At 47.5% G+C, this 21,106-nt stretch overlaps 1 protein-coding gene across 1 annotated transcript in view; it reads right to left on the bottom strand.

Moving 5' to 3' along the window:
* GGT7 (gamma-glutamyltransferase 7) overlaps nt 1-19,041 on the bottom strand; it is a 24,031-nt gene extending 4,990 nt beyond the window's left edge. Inside the window, exons 1-14 of the mRNA XM_030887014.2 lie at nt 18,996-19,041; nt 18,501-18,736; nt 17,804-17,955; nt 16,374-16,491; nt 14,443-14,510; nt 14,154-14,227; nt 13,607-13,803; nt 9,643-9,730; nt 7,718-7,845; nt 7,442-7,530; nt 4,814-4,963; nt 4,607-4,724; nt 3,693-3,830; nt 2,486-2,585 (exon numbers count right to left, since the gene is read on the bottom strand). Of these exons, the coding sequence (XP_030742874.2) occupies nt 2,486-2,585; nt 3,693-3,830; nt 4,607-4,724; nt 4,814-4,963; nt 7,442-7,530; nt 7,718-7,845; nt 9,643-9,730; nt 13,607-13,803; nt 14,154-14,227; nt 14,443-14,510; nt 16,374-16,491; nt 17,804-17,955; nt 18,501-18,736; nt 18,996-19,041 (1,702 nt within the window). The remainder of the gene's footprint in view (nt 1-2,485; nt 2,586-3,692; nt 3,831-4,606; nt 4,725-4,813; nt 4,964-7,441; nt 7,531-7,717; nt 7,846-9,642; nt 9,731-13,606; nt 13,804-14,153; nt 14,228-14,442; nt 14,511-16,373; nt 16,492-17,803; nt 17,956-18,500; nt 18,737-18,995) is intronic.
* Between the last annotated feature and the right edge of the window lie 2,065 nt (nt 19,042-21,106).

Genomic DNA, 21,106 nt, shown 5'->3' with positions numbered 1-21,106 from the left:
AAAGCGGGACACCATTGATAAAACTCGTATCCTAGTGAAATAGCCACATGGCAGCCAAAAACTGTATACCCTAGCTTGTCGTGCATTCTTTCCAAAAATCGGGACTTTTAAAAAATGCTGCGGGACGCGGGAAAAACTATTAAAAATCGGGACTGTCCCACAAAAAGCGGGATGTCTGGTCACCTTATTCTAAGCCCAACTTCGCAAATAAATTTAGGTTGAAGAGGAAGTCTCCTTGGAGACATACTACATATATGATGGTTTAGATGACGTGTAAACCCTAAGGTCAGTTTCTGTTGAATTGTTTCCAACTCACGCCGACCCTGTATGTGTGCGGATCAAACCAGGCACAGGGTTTTCAGTGGCTACGACCTGTTGGAAGTAGTTCTCCAGGTCCTTTGTTCTAAGGCACTTCTGGGTGGATTCAAACTGTTAACCTTTTGGTTGCTGGGAACTTAACTGTTTACACCCCTGGCCCCCTCCCTACTCAGGGGCTCTCAGATGAAATGTCTCTAGTCCAGCTAGTGTGCCGGCTATTCTCTGAAGCGTGCTTTCTGGCCTTCGTCTATCACTTTGCCCTGTCCAGAACGCCCTTCACCTCCATAAGCCAAATTCCTGCTTACATTTCCAGGCCTAGTCAGTCATCACCTCCTCCAAAATGCCTCCCAGTTGCCTCAGGTAGATGAGCTGTTCCTTTACCAAGCCCTCGCTACCCAGACCCTACTTTAGACTGGAAGCTCATCAAGGGAGGGCCATGATGATTCATCCTAGACACAAATGTCTTAGCATAGAGCCTCACACTCAGAAGAGACCAATAGCTATTTGTTGACAAAATTCTGTTCAAGCCCTTAACCTCAACATCCGTTGGCTGGGATCTAGGAAGTCACTTGTCCAACTACAGGTCTAAATGTTGAAGTTCTAAGTCTGTGGCTTCCTTTAAAGGCTTCATTTGGTTTAGGAGGTATCAAGAGCCACGAGGTGATGAACCGAGGCATCGGTATCAACCAGTTGCGAGTTCTGATCTCAATCCTGCCACTTACTGGTTGAATTTTGACTCCTTTCTAACCTCTGGGAGGCTCGGTTTCATTTCATGTAAGATGAGGATAATAATCTTACAGCAGGCAAAGATGGTGTCGCCTCTGATTCCGTATCCCCTCTGGACTAGCAGAGTACACTGCTGGTTGCAACCACAACCCTTCAAGGGGCACACACTTTCTCACAAGACTAAGCTATGTTTGATTCATCGTGGCACCTGTCCTCAGAGAAAAGTCCATCTCCTCACCAAGACCTTCAGGTGCAGGATCTGCCAGCCTCTCTGATCTCATCTCACCCTCACTCATGCCTCTCTCTTCCTCAAACAAACCACACCAAGCCCATTCCTGCTTCTGAGGCCTCTGCTTTATTCCCTTGATCTACACAGCTGTCCCAGTTCTGGGCGCGGTGAGCTCTTTCTCACTCTTCAGCTCTGCACTTAAATGTCATGAAAAAGCAGCCTTCTCTGGCCCTCCGGCCAGCCCTGTTCCATCACTCTGCTGTCGGGTTCTGCAGAGCCCTTCCTCTGCTGTCTGGCACTTCTTTGGTTATTTGTTTTCTTGTCTGCTGTGAATGCAGTCTTTCCGCTCCAAGGATGATGCCTGGCATACAGTAGGTGCTCAATGCAAACTGTTGGACCAATGCAGGCTTACACAATGAACTGTTATCTTCTTTTATGGAGGAGGCTTAGAGTGGATCTGTGGCTTTCCCAAGGTGTGGTAGTTACATCATCTGGTGTCAATTTGGGACCTGAGAGGATTAAGAGTGAAGGGGTGGAGTCTAGTCTGTCAATCGGGTCATAACCAATGAGGCATCTGTGTGGGCGAGGCCTTCCCCTGAGGATTCTGGGAACTCCTGGATTTCTTCCTTGAAGGCAAAAGAGACTTCCTCTCACTATTCACTTCCTGAGAGATTCTCAGCTGACAAGACACATGGAACTACCCCAGACATCTGGAGCTGGGAAGCCATGTAGAGACCCCTGCCAGCACGGAGATGCTTATAATGCCACTCGATCCAGAAGACTTGCTACCCACTGGCCTGTGATCTTCCTGCATTTGGCATCATTGCATATGTTTTGTGAGTCTGAAGAGGACTTTACAGATTGGTATAGGACATATGGGTAATATCAGACTTATGGACTTGATCTGGACTAGGCTGGGATTTTTTCTCAATATTCAATTGCTCTTGTATATAAACCTCTTTTTTATAGATATATGAGTCTCCCTGGATTTGTTTCTCTAGTCTACCTGGACTAACACACAAGGTCGCATGGCTAAGAAATGGCAGGTTGGCACTGACCCAAGCCTTTTATGCCTCCAGTAGGAGTTTGGAAAGAAACCAAACCTCTACTGGCAGGAAGCTGGTGCTGGCTGAGGCAGGGGTACCCAAGGGAGAAAGCCCTGTCTTCCCCTATCCCTGTGCCCACCACTTGGAGCCTCCAATCTGCACTCACTGTCCACCTGCAGGAGGTTGGATTGTAGGTCTGGGTGCAGACGGCCGCGGGCGAGGCTGTCACTCAGGTTCCGGTTCAAGGTTAGGACATTCAGCAGAACCTGTGGGCAGCCAAGGGGCAGAAAGTCAGAGATGCCTTGGGAGTTGGGGGTTAGGGTTCTCTAGCCTTTCACCCCGGTGGGCCCAGCCTTTAGGACTCGGACACCAGGAGGGTCAACTGAGTCAACAGCCCCAGAGAAAGGTGGTCTTGTGAGGACTATCCCCATTTCACAGATGGGGAAAATGAAGTCGGAGTGGCAAAGTGGCTCACTGCAGGGCTTAGAAGGAGCTGGGGAGGGGGGCAGCACAATTAGCACCCAGGGTCCTTCATTCCAGGTTCCCACCCTCTTCCCTTGCAAGGGCAGGGTTAAAAGCTAAGGAGCATGACATGGGCACTTCCAACTTCGTGGTGATGAGAGTGGTTAGGTTCTGAGGCAAGCTGCCTGTCCATTATTACTCATTGAGAGAACCTGACCTAACTTATTCATCTTTGTAGCTCTCTGTTTCCTTGTCTGTAGACCAGGAATGAGGATTTCTCCTGGAACTGGGGCAGCTCAAGTGGTTCACATGCAGATTCACTATTGTAAGTTAGCTACTTTACAGATGAGGTTCAGAGAGAATTTCATCCCCTGACATCACACAACTGGAAACTGGCAATGCTTGGGCTAGAATCCAGGGGGGGTTGATTTCAAAACTTGGACGAGTTAACCCACCACCTGCCAATGTGTGCCTGGCCTGTGTCTCGGGCGCTCAAGACACTTGAGGAAATGTTGTGAGGTCTGAGGAGAGCAGAAAGCTTTTCCTGGCGAAATCTTCCAAATCCAGACTCTAGGCTGAGTTCATTCTATTCAGAGGCTGGGCCGAGGAACCGCGGGGCTGGAGATGGACACGACCCAGGCAGCTCAGAGGTTCTACTATCATTGCATTCTACAGACCTTGCAATTTCCCCTGTGACCTTGAAAGACAAGGAGCTTTCAGCTTTGTCTTTCCTGGAAACACAGAGAAGCCCATATCCCCAGAACCCAGCCTGAGCCGGCACAAAGCAGCCTTGCTCATGGTTGCTGCATAAAGGGTTGGGGAGGAAAGAACGCGAGAGCTGAGGGACATCTGCAGCCCAGGCCTCAGGTTGGCTTCTGGATGCAAAAGGCCCGCGATGAAGGGCACCTCACCTGGGTAAGGCCGCTGAGGCCCCGGGCAGCGCCATTGGCCCCCAGGGCGAGGTAGGTCCCACAGAGCCCCTCTGCTGGTCGGACCACAGTGGGTAGCAGGAAAGAGAGAGGCCGCTTCCCTGGCTGCACGGAATTCTCCTGGTGTCAGAGGACAGAGACCACAGGGGAAAGTGGGGAAAGGCAAGGCAGGGAAAAAGCCATCATGACGCTTCCAAGCTCCCTCCTCACCCCTCATCTTCCACTAGCCCAGCTGCCATGGGAGGCTGATCTCTCCTCAGGCCACTGAATGTGAAATGGGCAGGGTCCTGGATAAAAGGGGGTGATGAAGAAACCCACTGAGTTGGGGCTGCGCTGGGCAGGGGAGCAGAGGTCGAGGCCAGGAAATATGACACTGAGGGGGTGGTGTTAAGGAAAGAACCAAATGAACTCCTCCTAGATCACTTCTGTCTCTGCTCTCCCAAGTTGTCTCTGTCTTGTCCTCTGCCCTCTCAAGCTGTCAAGCTGTCTCTGTCCCTGCGTGCAGGGTGAAAGCGTGCTGATTTCTCACTCGAAAATAATTCTCTTGCTCTTCCTCAGTTTCCCACTTGGTAACCAGCAACAGGGCGGCTTAGCTTCATCAGCTGGGCACCACACAGAGAAGACACGGGTGCTAAAAGGTGCCTAAAGCATGTAGGGGACCCAATGCCTTGCCTCGGTCACACAGTTAGCCAGTGACAGACTGGGTGAAGAGTTCTTTGCACCACCAGGCTCTATGTCCCTGATTTAGTGGTGCTGAAGATGGTGCGGGCGCTTTGTTTGGGTTCCATTTGTTTAAAACAGCATTGCCTACAAGAACTGGTGAGGATGGAGCTGCCATGCCGACGCCACCTCCTGCCTGATCTCAGGGTTTAGGGGAGGAGAGAGTCCGGCCCTACCAGGCTGGGTGCAGAGTGATTCGCAGTCCTGTTGGGCCAAGAGAAATCCAGCATTTGACTGTTGAGCAGGATGCCCGAGGGAGTGATGAGGCCGCTGCCAAAGGGCCTGTTCAGGGAGCTGCGGAGCAAAGTGACAACAGGTAAGCCCTGAGCCCCGTCTCCACCTCCCTCCTGTCCAGATGACCCCTGGTGTCTGAGTCAGCATACCTGACCATGGCCACAATGAAGTCATCAGGGCCCATGATCAGCACCTGGGCGGCAGTGGTAGCCCCATCCAGCTCATAGACCGGCAGGAGTGGGGCAGGAGTTGCCTGTGAATCGTTGATGTGGCCCCGGAGGTAGGCTGCCTCTACCTTGCTGAAAATACAAGGGGTGGGGGTGGGGATGGGGAATGAACACACCACGGGTCTGCCTACCTATCCCCCTTGTGCTCTATCTGGGAATTATTTAATGTCTATCTCCCCCTACTGAACTATTAGGTCTATGAGGGCAGCATCGTACCTGCTCCTAACACATAAGAAACATCCAGAAAATAATTTAATTGAATACACTTATTCAATTAAAATTCTCTTCTAGAGCCAACTTATTCAATTAATTTAACCTATTCTATGGAAATGCCTACACAGGGGACCCTTAAGGGGAAAAAAGTTTGGAACAAATAAACTGAGTTAATGTAATCCAACATTTGTGATCTAGAATGAAAATGTTATTGGGGGAGAATTTCGTACTTGAGGATATTTGTTCCTCATTAGAACTCTGTTTTGAAGGCACAGGAGGTCTTGGCACACAACAGGCATTTAATAAATATTTAATATGGGTGTGTGTTTTCAAGGAGCCCTGGCAGGGCTTTGAGCTAAGCACTGGACTGCTACTTGAGAGGGTGTTGGTTCACATCCACCAGCTTGCTCCGCAGGGGAAAGTTGAGGCTTTCTGTTCCACAAATATTTACAGTATCAGAAACCCAAAAGGGCAGTTCTGTTCTGACCTATATAGAGTTTCTATGAGTCAGAATTGGCTCAATGGCAGGGGGTTTGGGTGTGAGTTTAAAGCTAAGTTTATGTTGATCTTGCTTTTCAATTCATGGGCTTTGACTCACTGTTACAGAGACTTAATTATAGGTACACAGCCCATCTCACAATAAACACTCAGAAAATATTGAAGGATAAATGGCAGAGTGGCATTATAGACTCTCTCCTGCTTCTTTCCCCAGTGCCCAGGGTTTGAGGAAGTAATAGGGAAGTTGTAGAAATATCCCAAAGCTCCATTTGTTTTTGTTTTTTCAATGTTCCATTTGTATGGTCTACCCTCTACCCTTTTCGAAATGACTAGGGTCCTTCACAGAACCCAAAATTAAATCCAGAAATACTTCTACTACAGGCCAGTGATATTTACTAATTACATTCAATGACTCATGCAATTCTGTTGATTTTTGTTTTATTTTCTTAAAGTTCAACAGAAGGCTTTTTACCTTAATACTCTGAATTGGTTGTTGGGATTGATGAATGACAAATTGCCAAGGGTAGCTTAAGATGGTCATTCCATTTTCGGTTAAGACAGCTGGTGATCACACAGAACCAATTCAGAGGCCTTTATTTCAGGGGAGTTGAGAAGGTGCAGCTCGGTTGTGACCTTGAAATGCTCATTTTGGTGGCTGCTCTTTTTTGCTTTTAATGATAATTTGTTCATTTAGTGTCATCATTTCCAATGTAATTCATGAGTGGTTGTTTGAGTAAACATACACATTTACATTAACTATTATATTTTATTTATAAGGACCTTTGGTGGTGCTGGTGGCTACAAATTGCAAAGTTAGTGGTTCAAACCCACCATATGCTCCAAAGGAGAAAGATGAGGCTATCTGATCCCTTAAAGATTTACAGTCTTAGAAACCCTGCATTGGGTGGCTATGAATCAGAATCGACTTGATGGCAGTGGGTTTGGTTTGATTATATTTTTGGCTTCAGATTTTCCCTGTTTGTCTGTCAGGAGCCCTGGTGGCACAGTGGATTAAACATCGAGGTGCTATCCACAAGGTTGGCAGTTCAAACCCAACAGCTGCTCTGAGGAAGAAAGGTGAAGCTGTCTGCTTCCATAAAGATGTATAGCCTCAGAGACCCTAGGGAGCGGTTCTGTTCTGCCTTATGGGACCACTATGAGTCAGAACTGACTCAATGGCAATGGGTTTTTCATTTGCTGATTTGTTTTTTGGTTAGTTTCCAAGTCAGATACAGCAGCAGTTACCCTTGTTGCCAGTTAATAAAAATAATAAAGAGTAACATTTGTTATGCATTTATATGGTCAAATGATGTGGTGAGTGCTTTATTTGTGTGATTACATGTAGCCGTCAAAGCAACAGCATGAGGTTGGTACCATCAATCTTAGGAACCTTTGTAGAAACTGAGACATAAAAAATGCAAATGGCTTGCCCGAGGTGGTGCAGCTAGTGAGTAGTGAAGCTAGAATCTGACTTCAGGCAGTCTGAACTGGAGTCTGCAGTCTTAACGACAATGCTATGTTGCTAACATAGAAATGTTATACTCAAAGCCTCCCCCAACCTATAGTAGTGATATTTTCCACTCAAAAAGAAGTACGGATAAACCATAATAAGTAAAAAGTAAAAAAGCATAAGTGAAAAAAAAATTGAGAACCATAAAATAGACTCACTTGTTCAGATGGGAAATTGAGGTACCACAAGAAGCACAGTGTGAGTAGGGCTGTAAGTTGAAACTGATTGGGACTTGAGGCATTATTGCTACACCAGCTGCTTTGGGCCATATCTTTTCCCAATACCCACCTCCACCTGTGCAGCACCTTGGGTCCTGCCTAGGGACCCACCTGAGCATGTCATCCATGCTCTCAGTGATGGTAGAATCGTAGGCGGGATCTCCCAGTCTGCTGGCCAGAGCTAATGCAATCTTCAGGGTCTGAAAACAAATCAGGGGTGGGGGAGAGGCTGCCAGGCCCCACCCAGCACCCACCCCTAGTGGAGCCTTGTGTGTGAGAAAACTTGGAGGTAACTTAACCCTGCCCCACGGTAGTTCTCCATTCTCCGCCCCATCCACCCATTCCCAGTGTCTCCAGATCCAGGGTGGGGAAGAGAGGTTGGCTTACCTCTGCCACCCAGTGAAGAGCCTGTTCTCGGGATACCAGGCTGGTGAGGTTGAAGCCTTCTAGAATATTGAGAGCACTGATGAGGGCAGGGCCTGTGTGCGGGGGTGGAGGACTGAGAACCAGGTGGCCTGAAAGGGCAGGAAAGAACCAGATAGCAGAGGAGGGGTCAAGGCAATTGGACAGAACCATGTCCACATCCCAACATCACACAGACTCAGGCTGTTGCTTTGAACCCCTTCATCAGATGGGAAGACAAGCCTGGAAAGGCAAAAGTAGTCATTTAAGTTCCCATGAAGAGTCAAGAGCAAGGGCAGGGCTCAAGGCTGGAAGACTGGTTTTCCGTTTCCTCTTTCATAGGAGGAAAGGAAGAGTCAAGAGCAGTGGTTCTCCACCTTCCTAATGCGAAACTCTTTCATCTTTCATGCAGTTCCTCGTGTGGTGGGGACCCCCCCAACCATGAAATTATTTTCGTTGCCACTTCATAACTGTAATTTTGCTACTGTTATGAATCATCATGTAAATATCTGATAGGCAGGATGTATTTTCATTGTTACAAATTGAACATAATTAAACATAATGAAAGGCATAGTGATTAATCACAAAACAATATGTAATTATATATTGTGAAATATTTATGTTTTCTGATGGCCTTAGGCGACCCCTGTGAAAGGGTCGTTCGACCCTCAAAGGGGTCTCGACCCACAGGTGGAGAACCGCTGGTGAAGAGTGATGTGACTTGCAGGCCATAGGCAGAGCGGGGACAACAGCTTACATGTCCCAATTCAAGGTCTACCATGTGTCTTTTGACACCTCCTCCCACGGGTTAGGGTAAAATCCAAGCGTCCTAGTTTAATCCCACAATGGGGACTGTTGTCATCTCCATTTCACAGGTGAAAAGACTGAGGACAGAGAGGTAACGGATCCAAGTTACATAATTAAGAAGCAGGAGACAAGGAACGCCCAGAACACCCAAGGTACTGGCATTGCCAAAAGAGCCCAGGCCAGGGAAGGGAAATGGGAAAAGATCAAACACATATTCAGCACCAACTCTAGTAATGGTAACTTCTATGTCATCTCATCGCATTTTCACGGACCACTGAATGGTAGACGCTATTATTATCTCCACTTTAAAAAGGGGACCACGGACTCAGAGTGGTGAGTGACTTGTTTAAGGTGAATAGCACAGTTGGGACTAGCCAGGCTTGATTCCACAGTTGTGTTTCTTTACTCTGTTCCATACATAGCGTGGAGGGAGAATCAGCCTGGAGAATGAAGGTTGGAAACCTGAATTCAGAGGTGGGGTCGCTTGGGGCTTGAGATGATCTGGGAAAAGGAGCTGGGCCTGCTCTGAGATACGGGTCTTAAGAACCAAGGGACCCCCGTCTGCTTGCCATTGAGTGACGCAGGTTCAGCAAACATGGACTTCATCCATGTCACGGGCGTGGCTTTTCGTGTTTCCTCCTTCGTTTTGTTGCACTGGGGGACTCAGTTCCATTTCTCGACTAGATCACCATTTCTTTTCAGCACAGTGATGAACTTGGAGAGTTCATTCTCTCCCTTGACACATAGATGAACTATTTTTCTTATAAATTCTATTTAGTGGTGCATGGAAGTGAGAGTAGAGCTGTGGGAAGGGGGCTGGGGTGACTCAGAGTCCAAATCAAGAAAATGTAGGGCCAGAACCCCAAGCTCCAGGCCTCAGCCTGTGACCTGACCGTCCACATTCTAAACACATAGGACAACTGACCCATGACCACTTCACAAGGGCTAGCTGGCTTACTTCAATAGGTTGCTAGGCTAGGTCACTGACAGTCTCAGTTTCTCCCCTGTGAAATGGGGAAGACTCTTTGCGCCCAAAGCACATAACCATGAACTAGAGGACTTCTCCTGAGAAGAAGGGACTGGGAGCTGGGGGAAGGGGTCACCTTTGTACATGCCACACACAGGCTTCTCCACAAGAGCGCTGTAGTTGCTGAAGTCCTCCTCAGTTATGACGCCCCCTGCGTGCTGAGCCTGCAGGGGAGAGAATAACCCCCCACCTGTGTGAGCATGTGGGCTTGGCCTGTGATACATGTCTGAATGGCAGACAGATAAGCTGGTCACAACTTTCATACCTTTTCTAACTTCCATCATGGCCTTTAGGATATGTCAAAACTGAATTATGCATTTCACTACAACTAGCTAAGACTGTTACAAAACTACAAACTTGGAATGATCTTCGTAGGCCAGACCTTTACTGACTACAACTGAGCACTCTTTACCAAGCCGTGAACCAATCTTATACGTGCCAATGGACTCAATCCATCCTCTCCAATGTGCTAATTTTCCATCTTACATAACTATTATGAATGCCCTCTGTTTTAATACTTTTGTTAGTACTTCAAACCCCTGACTTTTCCCCCCGTAATGCACTACGTAATGCATTTCCTGGCTGGCGTGTGTTCTTTTGTGTGACAAGTTAATAAACTCAACTTTGGGTCTGTTTTATTTTGCTTTAAGTCAGTGGTTCTCAAGCTGTGGGTCGAGACCCCTTTGGGGGTGGAATGACCCTTTCACAGGGGTCGCCTGATTCATAACAGTAGCAAAATTACAGTTCTGAAGCAGCAACGAAAATAATCTTATGGTTGGGGGATCACCACAACATGAGGAACTGTATTAAAGGGCTGTGGCCTTAGGAAGATTGAAAATCACTGCTTTAAGCTGTGGCACTGAGAATCTCTTTTCCCCCCACTTAACCTCTCAGAGAGGGCACATGACCCAGCTCGGCCAATGAGATTCCTTTCCATGGCTACAATGATTGGTTTAGGAATGGTCTTCAGACCTACAACTGGACGTGAAATGAGATATAACCTTAAGAGTTTTGTTGGAGCTACTGGAAATGAGCAATGATCTTTCCCTGGATGCTTTGCTCCAAAGATGGCCTAAGGCTGGCTGGTGAGGACCACTCTGTGGAAAGAATCTAACAGAGAGTGAAATCAAACAGAAAACAGAATTGTGATAGACAGATGGACAAAGTCTTAACAATGTGGATTGTGCTCCTAGACCCAGGAGGATCTAATGCTGGACTTTACAAGTGTGGTTGAGCTTGGCTTTTAAGGCCACCTCCAAGTTCCCAGCAGTGCAGAAGCTCTGTGAATGTTTTGTCCCCATAGTATAAGGCAGAGACAGAAAGCATCTCATTGCACAGACAAGACAACTACTGAGTTGGTCTGGGCATACTTATCTTGACCATAGTTTTCAGAACCCATTACTGCCTCAACTTTAACTCTTTGGAGTTAGCTGCTAACCTCAGTGTCACCCTTAGTCTTGCCAATTATCAGTGAAGGAGGCATTTCCCAGAAAAAACAGGGGCACAAATGAGTAGCTAAGGCTGATGCTGGGTCTCCACCATATCTGACAGGGACAAGAAAGATCCATCCATGCACAGGTTGGCACCAACTTTGTAGAGACCAAAAATACCTCTCTTAGGTCAAGACAGAGCCTTCTGAAAACTTGAAGGAACCAGCATATCAAGTTTTGGAACCATAAAGACATTAACTGAATTCCAACCTCACCGATCACAAGTAGGAATTCTAGGCAAAGTGCTGAATCTATCTGTTTTCCCCCCTCTAAAGGTGAAGTAAGAATGTAGTATAGGTGAAAGAAAATTAAAAAGCTCTTTGCATATTGATTTTCAGGACATAGTGTTACATAAACAAAATTTGGTACAGAGGTATGAGTCATTTGTGGTTAAAAAGAGAGTTCACAATATATCCACCACCCATCCGTCAGCTTGTTGTACTGTGGAAGCTTGCATGTAACTACAATGCTGGAAGCTATGCTGCCAGTAAAATACCAGCAGGCTCGCCAATGGTGGACAGATTTCAGCAGAGCTTCCAGAATAAGACAGATTCAGAAGAAAGATCTGATGATCCACTTCTGAAAATTAGTCAGTGAGAACGCTGTGGATCACAACAGAATATTGTCTGATATAGCACTTGAAGATGAGTCCTGTCGGTTGGAATGCACTCAAAATACACAGTGGTTACAACAATGGGCTCTAGCAAACCAACAACTGTGAAGATCACACAGGACCAGGCAAGGTTTGTTCCATTAGACGTAGGTTTGCCATGAATTAGAGTCCACTCGATGGCCACTAACAGCAGATAAAAGGTGAGACAAAAAGTATCGTGACAAGAGAGAAGTAATGTAGTTAACAACAGCCCCCAAAGTGCTATCGCCTACGTAAGATCATTTTCGAAATCTAGAAACACCTGGCTGCATTCACACGGACATTTTGTTTTCAAATGGCAACTTGCTGCTTTGGCAATATCCATAAGAGGAAACAGAATTTTTTTTCCTCTTTTGTCTAAAGATGATAGTCTGACTCCTGTAAGTGGTATGTATATATCATGGGTTTTGTTGCTATGTAACAAACCACCAATGGTAACTAGCATAGGGCTCAGGGGGGGAAAATTTTGTAAAGTACTGCTATCAAATCATAGAAACCTTTATTAAACAAGAAATATCAAAATGTACAGCCATTGTTTCTTGACAGTGCCTCCGTCTAGTTCTGTAGGCTTCTGGAAGTGGTGCTTCCATCTCTAACTCGTCCCAGGATTCTGCAATTGGGCTGGCTCAGTGGTTTTGGCATACCTGGGCAACTCAAATTGTGTTCCTTTTAAATATTCTTTGAAGTTTGGTAACAAAAGGAAGTCTAAAGGGCAAGGTCAGGACTATAGAGTTGATAGAGTGAGGTTTCCCAACAAATCCTTGTAAGATAGCCCCTGCTACCCTCAAAGAATGAGAAGGTACATTGTAGTAATGGGGGGGGGGATTCTCTGTGCAAATTTCCTGGCCTTTTTCTCATTAATGCAGTTTTCAATATTTTTTAAAAATTTTTATTTTATTTTTTTTCAATGTTCTTAAAACTTCTTCCTAATAGGCCCTTTGATCATCCTGTGTCCTTTGAGAAAATCAATCAGGATTATACCTTTGGAATCCCCAAATGACCATAGCCTTTGGGGTTGCCTCTTTGCCTAGAATTTAACTAGACCAACAGATCATCTCAGCGACTGTTTTGACTAGATCTTTTTATTAAGGTTCCCTAATGAGGTTAAGACAAATGTATGAGAGAGAACTGGTCTGCAGCCATCCACAAATCACAGACACATTTAAATACATTTTGTTTTGAATAAGTCCGTGAATGGCTGAACTGGGCCTAGTAGCAAGATTTTTTTTCACTGATCCTCGGTGCAATATTTCTGGAAGGATACAGACGATGCTAGTCTCAATGACCGACTACAGAGAAGGACACTCGTGGCTAAGCATAGACGGGAGAGGTGGGGGAGCTTTCACTAAACGCTCTTTGTGTAGCTTTTGGATTTTAACCGTACAGTTGAATAATTAAAAATTAACCAAAGATTTGTTAAAGAGTAAATGAAACTTTTCAAACCTACACACATAGGGAGGGAGAGCCTTCAAAAAGTTCATGGAAAAATGGAATAAAAAGAGAATGGAATTTTTCCAGGAACTTTTTGAAGCCCCCTTGGATATGTACCAAATCTATTGTCACTGAGTCGATTTTGACTCATGCTTACCCTATAGTACAAAATAGAACTGCCTAATATGGTTTCTTAGGCCGGAATCTTCATGGGAGCAAATTACTAGGCCTTTTCTTTCACAACACTACTGGTGGGCTAGGACTGCCAACGTTTTGGTTGGCAGTCAAGGGCTTAATCATCATAGCACCGGGGCTTCATGTACACAGAGAAGTAAGAGAGGGTAAGAAGCAGGTTGGGAGGAAGGAGGCAGATTAAGTTGGGGAAGGAAAGAAACTAGAGGCCATCCCAGCAATTGGGTTCTTCCTTTAGGACCCTGTGATCCCAACCCCCTCCACTCACCACTCACCTCAGCCACCATCTCCAGTGTGAGGTTGTTGCCTGCATAGAAGTAGCCAGGGCCGAAGGTGCCAAGGGCACTCAGTAGAGTCGCGAGATCCGGCCGTCGAAGCAGTGTGCCAGGGGGCGGCGGGCGGCCAGATGGCAGGAAGGTCTCCCGGAAACGATCGGATGCATTGGGAGGTGGCTGCTCCAGCAGAGCACGGGCTGGGGGCAGGGGCAGGAAGCTAGGCAGAGGCACAGACACTGGACAGGATGACTGGGACTTGTCATAGGTGGCATGGGTGAGGGCCAAGCAGCTGATCCTGAGCACTCAGCCCCACAGGAGCCTGTTACAGGGTGTTTGTGGGCCCCTTCCCTTAAACATTATAGCCTTTGGGCGGCCTCGAAAAGAGTGGGGTGGGATGGGATAGGATGGGATGGGATGGGATGGGGAGCAAGTCTGAGGAACACACTAGAACAGCAGCCCTTTCTGCCTTGGATCCCACATCGATATTGTTTCCCTCCCTTATTCATCAACTACGTGACTTTCCTCCCACCCCAAAGCCCCAACTGACCTAGATCATGGGTCACGTTGAAGCCATCTTGAGCCACAGCTGCAGCAAAAGCCAGGACTTGGGACCATGGCAGCCTGGGGGGGCCGGAGAGCAGGGGGTGGAGGGAGTCCTGGGGGAGGAGGAGGGGTCTTGGGGGGAGGGGGGTTTCCTGGGAAGGAGAGTCCTGGCAAGGGAAGGGCATATTAGGAGGAAGGAGAGGTCGGGAAGGGCAGAATCCAGGAAGCTGGGAGAAGACCACCCCAGGACAGGGACAGGTAGGGCTCCTGGACCCTGGGGGAAGAGTCTTTACCTGCCATAGAGTTGGTGAGCTTCGTATAGCCCCTTCACCATTCCGGGGACCCCCACCAAAAGCCCAGGCTGGGCAAGGCGGGCAGGCGAGGGAGAGAGGAGACCAGGTCACTGGAAGGGGGGGGCTGGGCTGAACTCCGCAGAGCCCCAAGTCAGGGATGGGGGCTGGCACAGGGGAGAGACACAGGCCAAGTATCCCAGGGGAGGGACAAGCTTTCCCTGGCAAGCACCCCAGGGTAGGGGTGGGTCATAGTGCCCTCCCTCTTTTCCCACGATATTCCACCCCTCCCATCTCCCTGACTTCCTATGAACAAATACAGAAAGACATTTATCAAGGGACACAAATGAAGCAAATTCTTTTAAGAACCAAGACATAATCCATTTAAATGGCATCCAGAATGCATTGAATTATACCTACCCTACCTTTTAAAATGGTGGATAAAGGGAGCCCCCACCCACCTTTTTTTTATTAAGTTAATTCAGGTTTTTTAATTTTTTTAACATCAGTTTATTGGGGGCTCTTCAGCTCTTATAACAATTCATACATCAATTCTATCAGGCATATTTGTGCATATGCTGCCATCATCATTTTCTAAACATTTACTTTCTATTCAAGCCCTAGGTATCAGCTCCTCTTTTTTCCATTCCCCCCACCCCCATAAGGTGCCCTTCTATCATTCCATTATTACTCTAAGCTGTGGCATCTCAGGGATGTGTTGGCTTTTGCCACTGCACTAAATACCACCATCTTAAGCTCGTGTGCCTATTTTCCCAAGTTTTCCGATTCTCTCCTTTGCTCTCAGCCTACAGTGGGCTTATTTCTAGCGGCGAGGCTCTGTTCTTCCAACACGTTGTGAACTAGGAAAGTTAGTGCACACAGGCTCGAAGTGGGATGTAAAAGCTTTAGTGCAGCAACTCTGTGACAGCTTGGGCAGCATGGTGGCTGCCCCTTTCTCCGTTCTTATGTATGGGATGGGCAAGACTACTAGACATGGAAAGTGTTGCGATATCACCGGTTATCAACCATCCAGAGGCTTTGGTGATTTTATTTGGGGGTTACTTGTCTTCTTCATAGCCCGTCTTGTTCAACCTTTTCTCCCATTCTCCTCTGGAGCCCCTGGGGGCATAATGTTTAGAGCACTGGACTGCTAACCACAAGGTGAGCAGTTCAAACCCACCAGCTACTCTGAGGGAGGATGATAACGCAGTCTACTCCAATACAAATAAGAGCCTTGAAAGAAAAAAGAGGGAGCCCTGAAACCCAGTTCTCCTCTGCCCTCTGGGGTTCCCGATGAGTCAGAATGGCCTCAGTGGCAGAGGGCTGATGGTGGTGTATTGGTTTGAATCCATCAGCTGCTCTGAAAGATGGAGCCTGGGGTCCTTAAAGAAGACAGTCTTGGAGACCCTAAGGGGCAGTTCTCCTCTGAGGCCTCTAGGAGTTCAAACCCACTCGGTAGCACACCACAGCAACGTACAACAATGGACTCTTGAACAATGCAGGGGTGGGGGGTGCCAACCTCCCTCACAGTTAAAAATTTGGGTAGAATTTGCAGTTGACCTTTGAACGGCATGGCTTTGAACTCCGAGGGCCCACTTGCATGTGGGTGTTTGGGTTTTTTTTTCCCCTGCTGCCATTGCGGTGAACTCAATTGTTGAGAGTATCCGCATGAAATGCCATTTGATAGGAAAGACAAATTGCTCAAATAGAATGGTCAGCGTCACATGGCATTTTAAGTAATTCAACACTTGAGTTCATCACAATAACAGCAGGGGGTAAAAATCCCTCTTTAAATGGCCCTTGAAGTTTAAACTTGTGTGGTTCAAGGGACACCTGTAAATATTCACCAAATCAATGCTTGGGACAGTAAGAAATCAGTGAAGGGAGACCCTCCCTCACCCTAGCAGATGCCCTTTTCCCACCAGGGTCCCCACCTTGTTCTCCCAGGATCTCTGCAGGGCCTCCTCCCTGAGAGCCCCTGGTGCGGATTCCCGGAAATCAATCAGTCTGCTCTTGTTCCTCCGGATGTCATGCACCAGCATCACACCCCCTCTGGGTGGGACACAGAAAGGGGAGAGTGAGAAGATGTTACTTCTCTAAGCAATGAACTTAACCACCCCCCACCCCCCAATGGCAAGGGGTGTAGGCTCAGGTTGCTAGCAGGGGGAGGGGAGAGGTGAAGAGGGGGACACACCTCAGGGGTCTGTGCTCCCTTCTGAGGAGAGACTCCCAGCCTCAGTCACCCTACTAGGTTGGGGAGTGAAGCCAAGGGGATTGGGGACCCAGGGTCCATGGGCCTCTTACAAATTGTCATTAGAGATTTTAATCCCTGATTAGAGAAAACCCAGAGACTGGGTAAGCAGGATGTTCACCCCAACTCAAAGTTGGGCCCCTGCCAGCTTCCTGCACCTGCCTCCTGGGTGTGTCCTCTCCCCCGCCCCCAGGAATGAATTATGTAAGGACAGACTGGTCAAAACCCAAAAGGGGAATTTCTTGGTGGGGCCTAGAAAAGCCAGAAAGTGAACTTGGCCCTCTTGTCCCTTTTCAGTGACTTGTTTTCATCTAAGCTAGGGGTTGTAAAACTCACATCACTGCAGCTAGGGCACACAAGGAGGAAAGCAGGCAAGAAAGATGGTAGGAAGTATGGCAAAGCAGACAGCACTTTCCCATCAGTGGATGCAACTTCAAGAGAGAGATGGGGTTTTTCTTCTCCCATAATGAGTTATAGTCTCTGAACTTCACAGGGCCAGTTCTACCCTGTCCTATAGATAGGTCACTATGAGATGGCAACCAACCAATGGTAGTGAGTGAGAGGAAGCCACTTTGCCCCCACTCCAGCTAATTGGAACCATGTGGCAATATGGGTCCAGTGTTAGCAAATCTGTGTGTTTAAAACAGTCTGTGTGCTAGGTCTGGCCCACAGGTGACCACACTATAGCTTCAGTCTTGGAAGCCCTTAGCCTGGGATCTGGTACTGAATACAGAAAGTGATGTCATTTTGGAGAACAGAGGGTCCTTAACTTATCTCAGTTACACAGGCATTTGTGACCCTAAAAGCTTAAAGATCACTGCCTTCAATGAGGACAGCATACCTATGCACATCACTCTAATTTACACATTTCCTCTCCCAATAAAGAAGCTTCTAATCACACATTCAGATCTCCCATGGGTAGCTTAGCCTCTCTGACTTCATCCAGAGAGAAAGGATAAGGTTGGGAGCAGAAAGGAAACATACAAAGAATGGGGTCCTAGCTGTCCTCTACTCAAACTAGAAAATACCCAGTGAGGCTTACAGACAGACCCAGGGGCAAAAGATAGGTCTGGGTGACCCCCCCACCTCAAAAGCTGAATGAATGGTCCTTACCCGCCCAGGCCAGAGCTGTGTGGGGCCACAATTCCTAAACACAGGGCGGCTGCCACAGCTGCATCCACGGAAGATCCCTGCTTACTGAGCACCTCGATGCCCAGTGATGTGCAGCGGGCAGCATCGGTCACCACTGCACCCTGTTGAAAGATCTTGGGGGGTGGGGAGGGGTGGGCACGCAATAGGTGTTGGCAGTGGGAACCCCTTGCATCCCTGGGACCTCCATTAATTCCAGAACCTTCCTTAAGACTGTTCCCTCAGTTGGGGGGGGTGGGGGGGTGAAAGGGGAATTGATACAGCATTGATGACTGTATAACTCTACCCAATGGGATTGAACAAAAGAACTGTATGTGAATAGATCTATTGCAGTGAGTAAGGTATGTCAATTAAAATGTATTTATATATATATATAAAACACACAAAAAAACAGCAATTGTATTCTAAAAAGATTAAATGCATCTCCACTCACATCTCAAAAAACAAGACCCTTCCCTCCTTGCCCCAAATCACTCCTACCTGAGAGGGTCTTCCTTACTCTGTCCCCTTCAGGCCTGACTCGTTTTCTCTGAGATCCTTTCTTCCAGGGCACAACCTTCACCCCTTCTCACCCCTATTCCCCAATTCCCATACTTTTTCATAGGCTCCCTCATAGGCCCTCTACCCTAGTTCCCTCCCTCTGCCCCATGGGCCCCCTCACCTGAGGGTCCCCGAAGTAGATCTGCATAATAAGCGCCACAGTGACACCGGTGGCGAAGGTGAGGCAGGCTGTGACGATGACCGTGAGCCCGTCTTGGCGGCAGGAGCACTCGGCCGCTGCTGCTGAGAACGGGTCCTTGCGCGTCTCCCGAAGCGGTGACCCGTCCGGGCTCCCCATCTCCGACGACGAGGACGGCAGTCGCTGCAGTCGCGCCGACTTCAGGAAGGAGTCCGGGTCTGCAGAGCCGCGGGGAGGGGCAAGAGGGTGCGTGGGTCTTGATGCCCTCTACCAGCCTCTGCTTGCCCTTCAGGCGTGGCTGTTCAGAGTCCCTCCACCCCTCTATGCCCCCACTACCACCAGGTCCCCAGCGGAGCTGGATTCCTGCTCTGGCTGATGAGCCAAATTTCCCCGTCTCAGGGCTGAGACCACTTCCCGGAGAGGTTAGGGAGGGAAGTGGAGGGGACGGTTTGGCCCTCCCAGGAAATCAGATCCTGCCTGAGCTGGAGGCCAGCCCGCTGTGCAGGGAGGCAGCTACAGACATGGTGCGGCCAGCCTCTGGCTTCCATTCCCCATTCATTCATTCAGCAAATATGGGGCGTGGGGTGTGGGGGTGTCGTGTGTGCTATGTGCCAGGGAAAGGTACAAGTTCTGTCCTCAAGGGGTTCACAGACCAGTGGATGAAAAAGGCAATAAACAAGTACACAGAGGAGTCCACAATGACCAGCGGCTGGCAGGTGCTATGAGGAAAGAGGAGGATGAGATAGAGAGTAAGGGGCCAAGGCTACTTGGCTGGGATAATCAGGGAAGGCGTCTCTGTGGAGGTGACTTTGTAGCTGAGAACAGGGGTGAGAAGGACCCAGCTAGATGTGGAACAAGGTGTGTGTGTGTGTGTGTGTGTGTGTGTGTGTGTGTGTGTGTGTGTGTGTGTTTGTGTGTGTGTGTGTGTGTGTGTGTGTGTAAGCGAGAGAAAGAGAGAACCCAGTAGGTGCACAGGCCTTCATGTGGGAAAGAGGTGGGGACTTTTCTTCTAGAAAATAAATAACCACTCCTGGGAAGCCTGGGTGGAGGGGCGAGGGTAGAAGTAGGGGTGGAAGCTAGACCAGATACTCTGGATTGTGTGGGCCCTGTGAAGAGTTTGGGTTTTAGCCTGAGAGTGATGGAGGCACAGGAGAGCTTTAAGCAAGAACGTGGGGTCATCTGTTTTGCGTTTTTAAAAGATCGTTCTGGCTGCTCTGGAGAACGGGTCAGGGGACAGAGGACAGTAAGAGCGGAAACAAGAGGACCCTGAAAGCCGCTCACTTACTAGATGACTGATATGGGCCCATCCGTGAGCCTCACCTCCCTTACTTAAAATTGATGCTAATCACCAGCTGGCAAGATGGGGCCAATGACTCCAAGAGATGATGTATGGTGTATACTAGGTAGCCTGTAGGTACTCACTCAAAGTTATTTCTATTCCTTTCCCCTCAAAAGTTAATTCCATTCCTTTTCCTATCACAGCTGGTACCCTTTTCCTCCCTAGAGTTGCCACCTTTGAGTGCTATCAGGTCCCTAAATGGCCTAAGGGTCCTTGTGAACAATAAAGAAATAGTCTGATACCTTAATGCCTTGCCATATTTGCAATTTCTAAAAAGCTCATTCAGCCAGGAAATATCTTTTAGCAACTACTACCCTGCACTAGGAGTATAACCTCTTTAGAAGTCTGTGTGAGAATATGGACAACTAAGTATGTTATAGTGTTCTATTTACATTCTATTGTGGTTCACCCATGCCAACATAAAATCCAAGTTTCCTGGTGTGGCCTCCGTGACTCACACCTCCTTCCCCTGTATAAGTAAGAAACCATATCTATAGATTAAAGATGCTGATAAAGGAAAAGTATTTAAAGACATGATTTATGGTAGTTACTTTTGAGAAAAGTACAGAGGATGTGTTTGAGATGGGGCCGGGAGAATTTTGTTGTCATTGAAATGCTTAGCCCAGAAATATACATGTATCATATTTTTTAAAAAATCAATAAATGTATTTTTAAGTGAAAATGGAATAAAAAGGGAAAGATAAACTCCTCTTTGGATGGGAGGAGATAGGCTGGAGAAGGAGATATTTATTTTTATTTATTCCTTTTTCTTTAACATGAACATGTAATTTGCTTTTAAATTTAACTTTAAAACAGAAACATCACTTCTGGAGCCTCCCTGAGTTGATCATACTCTGCCCCCTCAGCAGTACAGACTATAAATAAAACTGGAATTCATTCAATAAACAGATGTTAAATACCCACTGTGGGCACAGAACTCTCCTTGGCCCCTAAAGGTTTCTAAAGAAATGCTGGGGAGGCCCTTAAACTTACATTTTTTGATGCTGACACTATACCATGCACTGTACATACATTCTGTCAATGAAGTGGCCCTATGTGACTTTATGAGATAAGCCCTACTCTCCCCATTATGTATATCAGAAAACAGAGTCTGAAAAAGATGATCGTGTCTGCTCAAGGTCATAAAGTAAAGAAAGCTCAAAACTAAGATGCATAACTCAAAAAATTCCTTTCCATTGGTCCACATAGCATTAGGAGCCATTTTCACCCTTAAAAAACAACCTCACAA

This window comes from Echinops telfairi, unplaced genomic scaffold (genome assembly GCF_000313985.2).
Source record: "Echinops telfairi isolate 266 unplaced genomic scaffold, ASM31398v2 ScPeMD7_5592;HRSCAF=6446, whole genome shotgun sequence".
NCBI lineage: Eukaryota > Metazoa > Chordata > Mammalia > Afrosoricida > Tenrecidae > Echinops > Echinops telfairi.
Note: the sequence above shows the minus strand (reverse complement) of the source record. Positions and strands in the feature narration are given on the sequence as shown.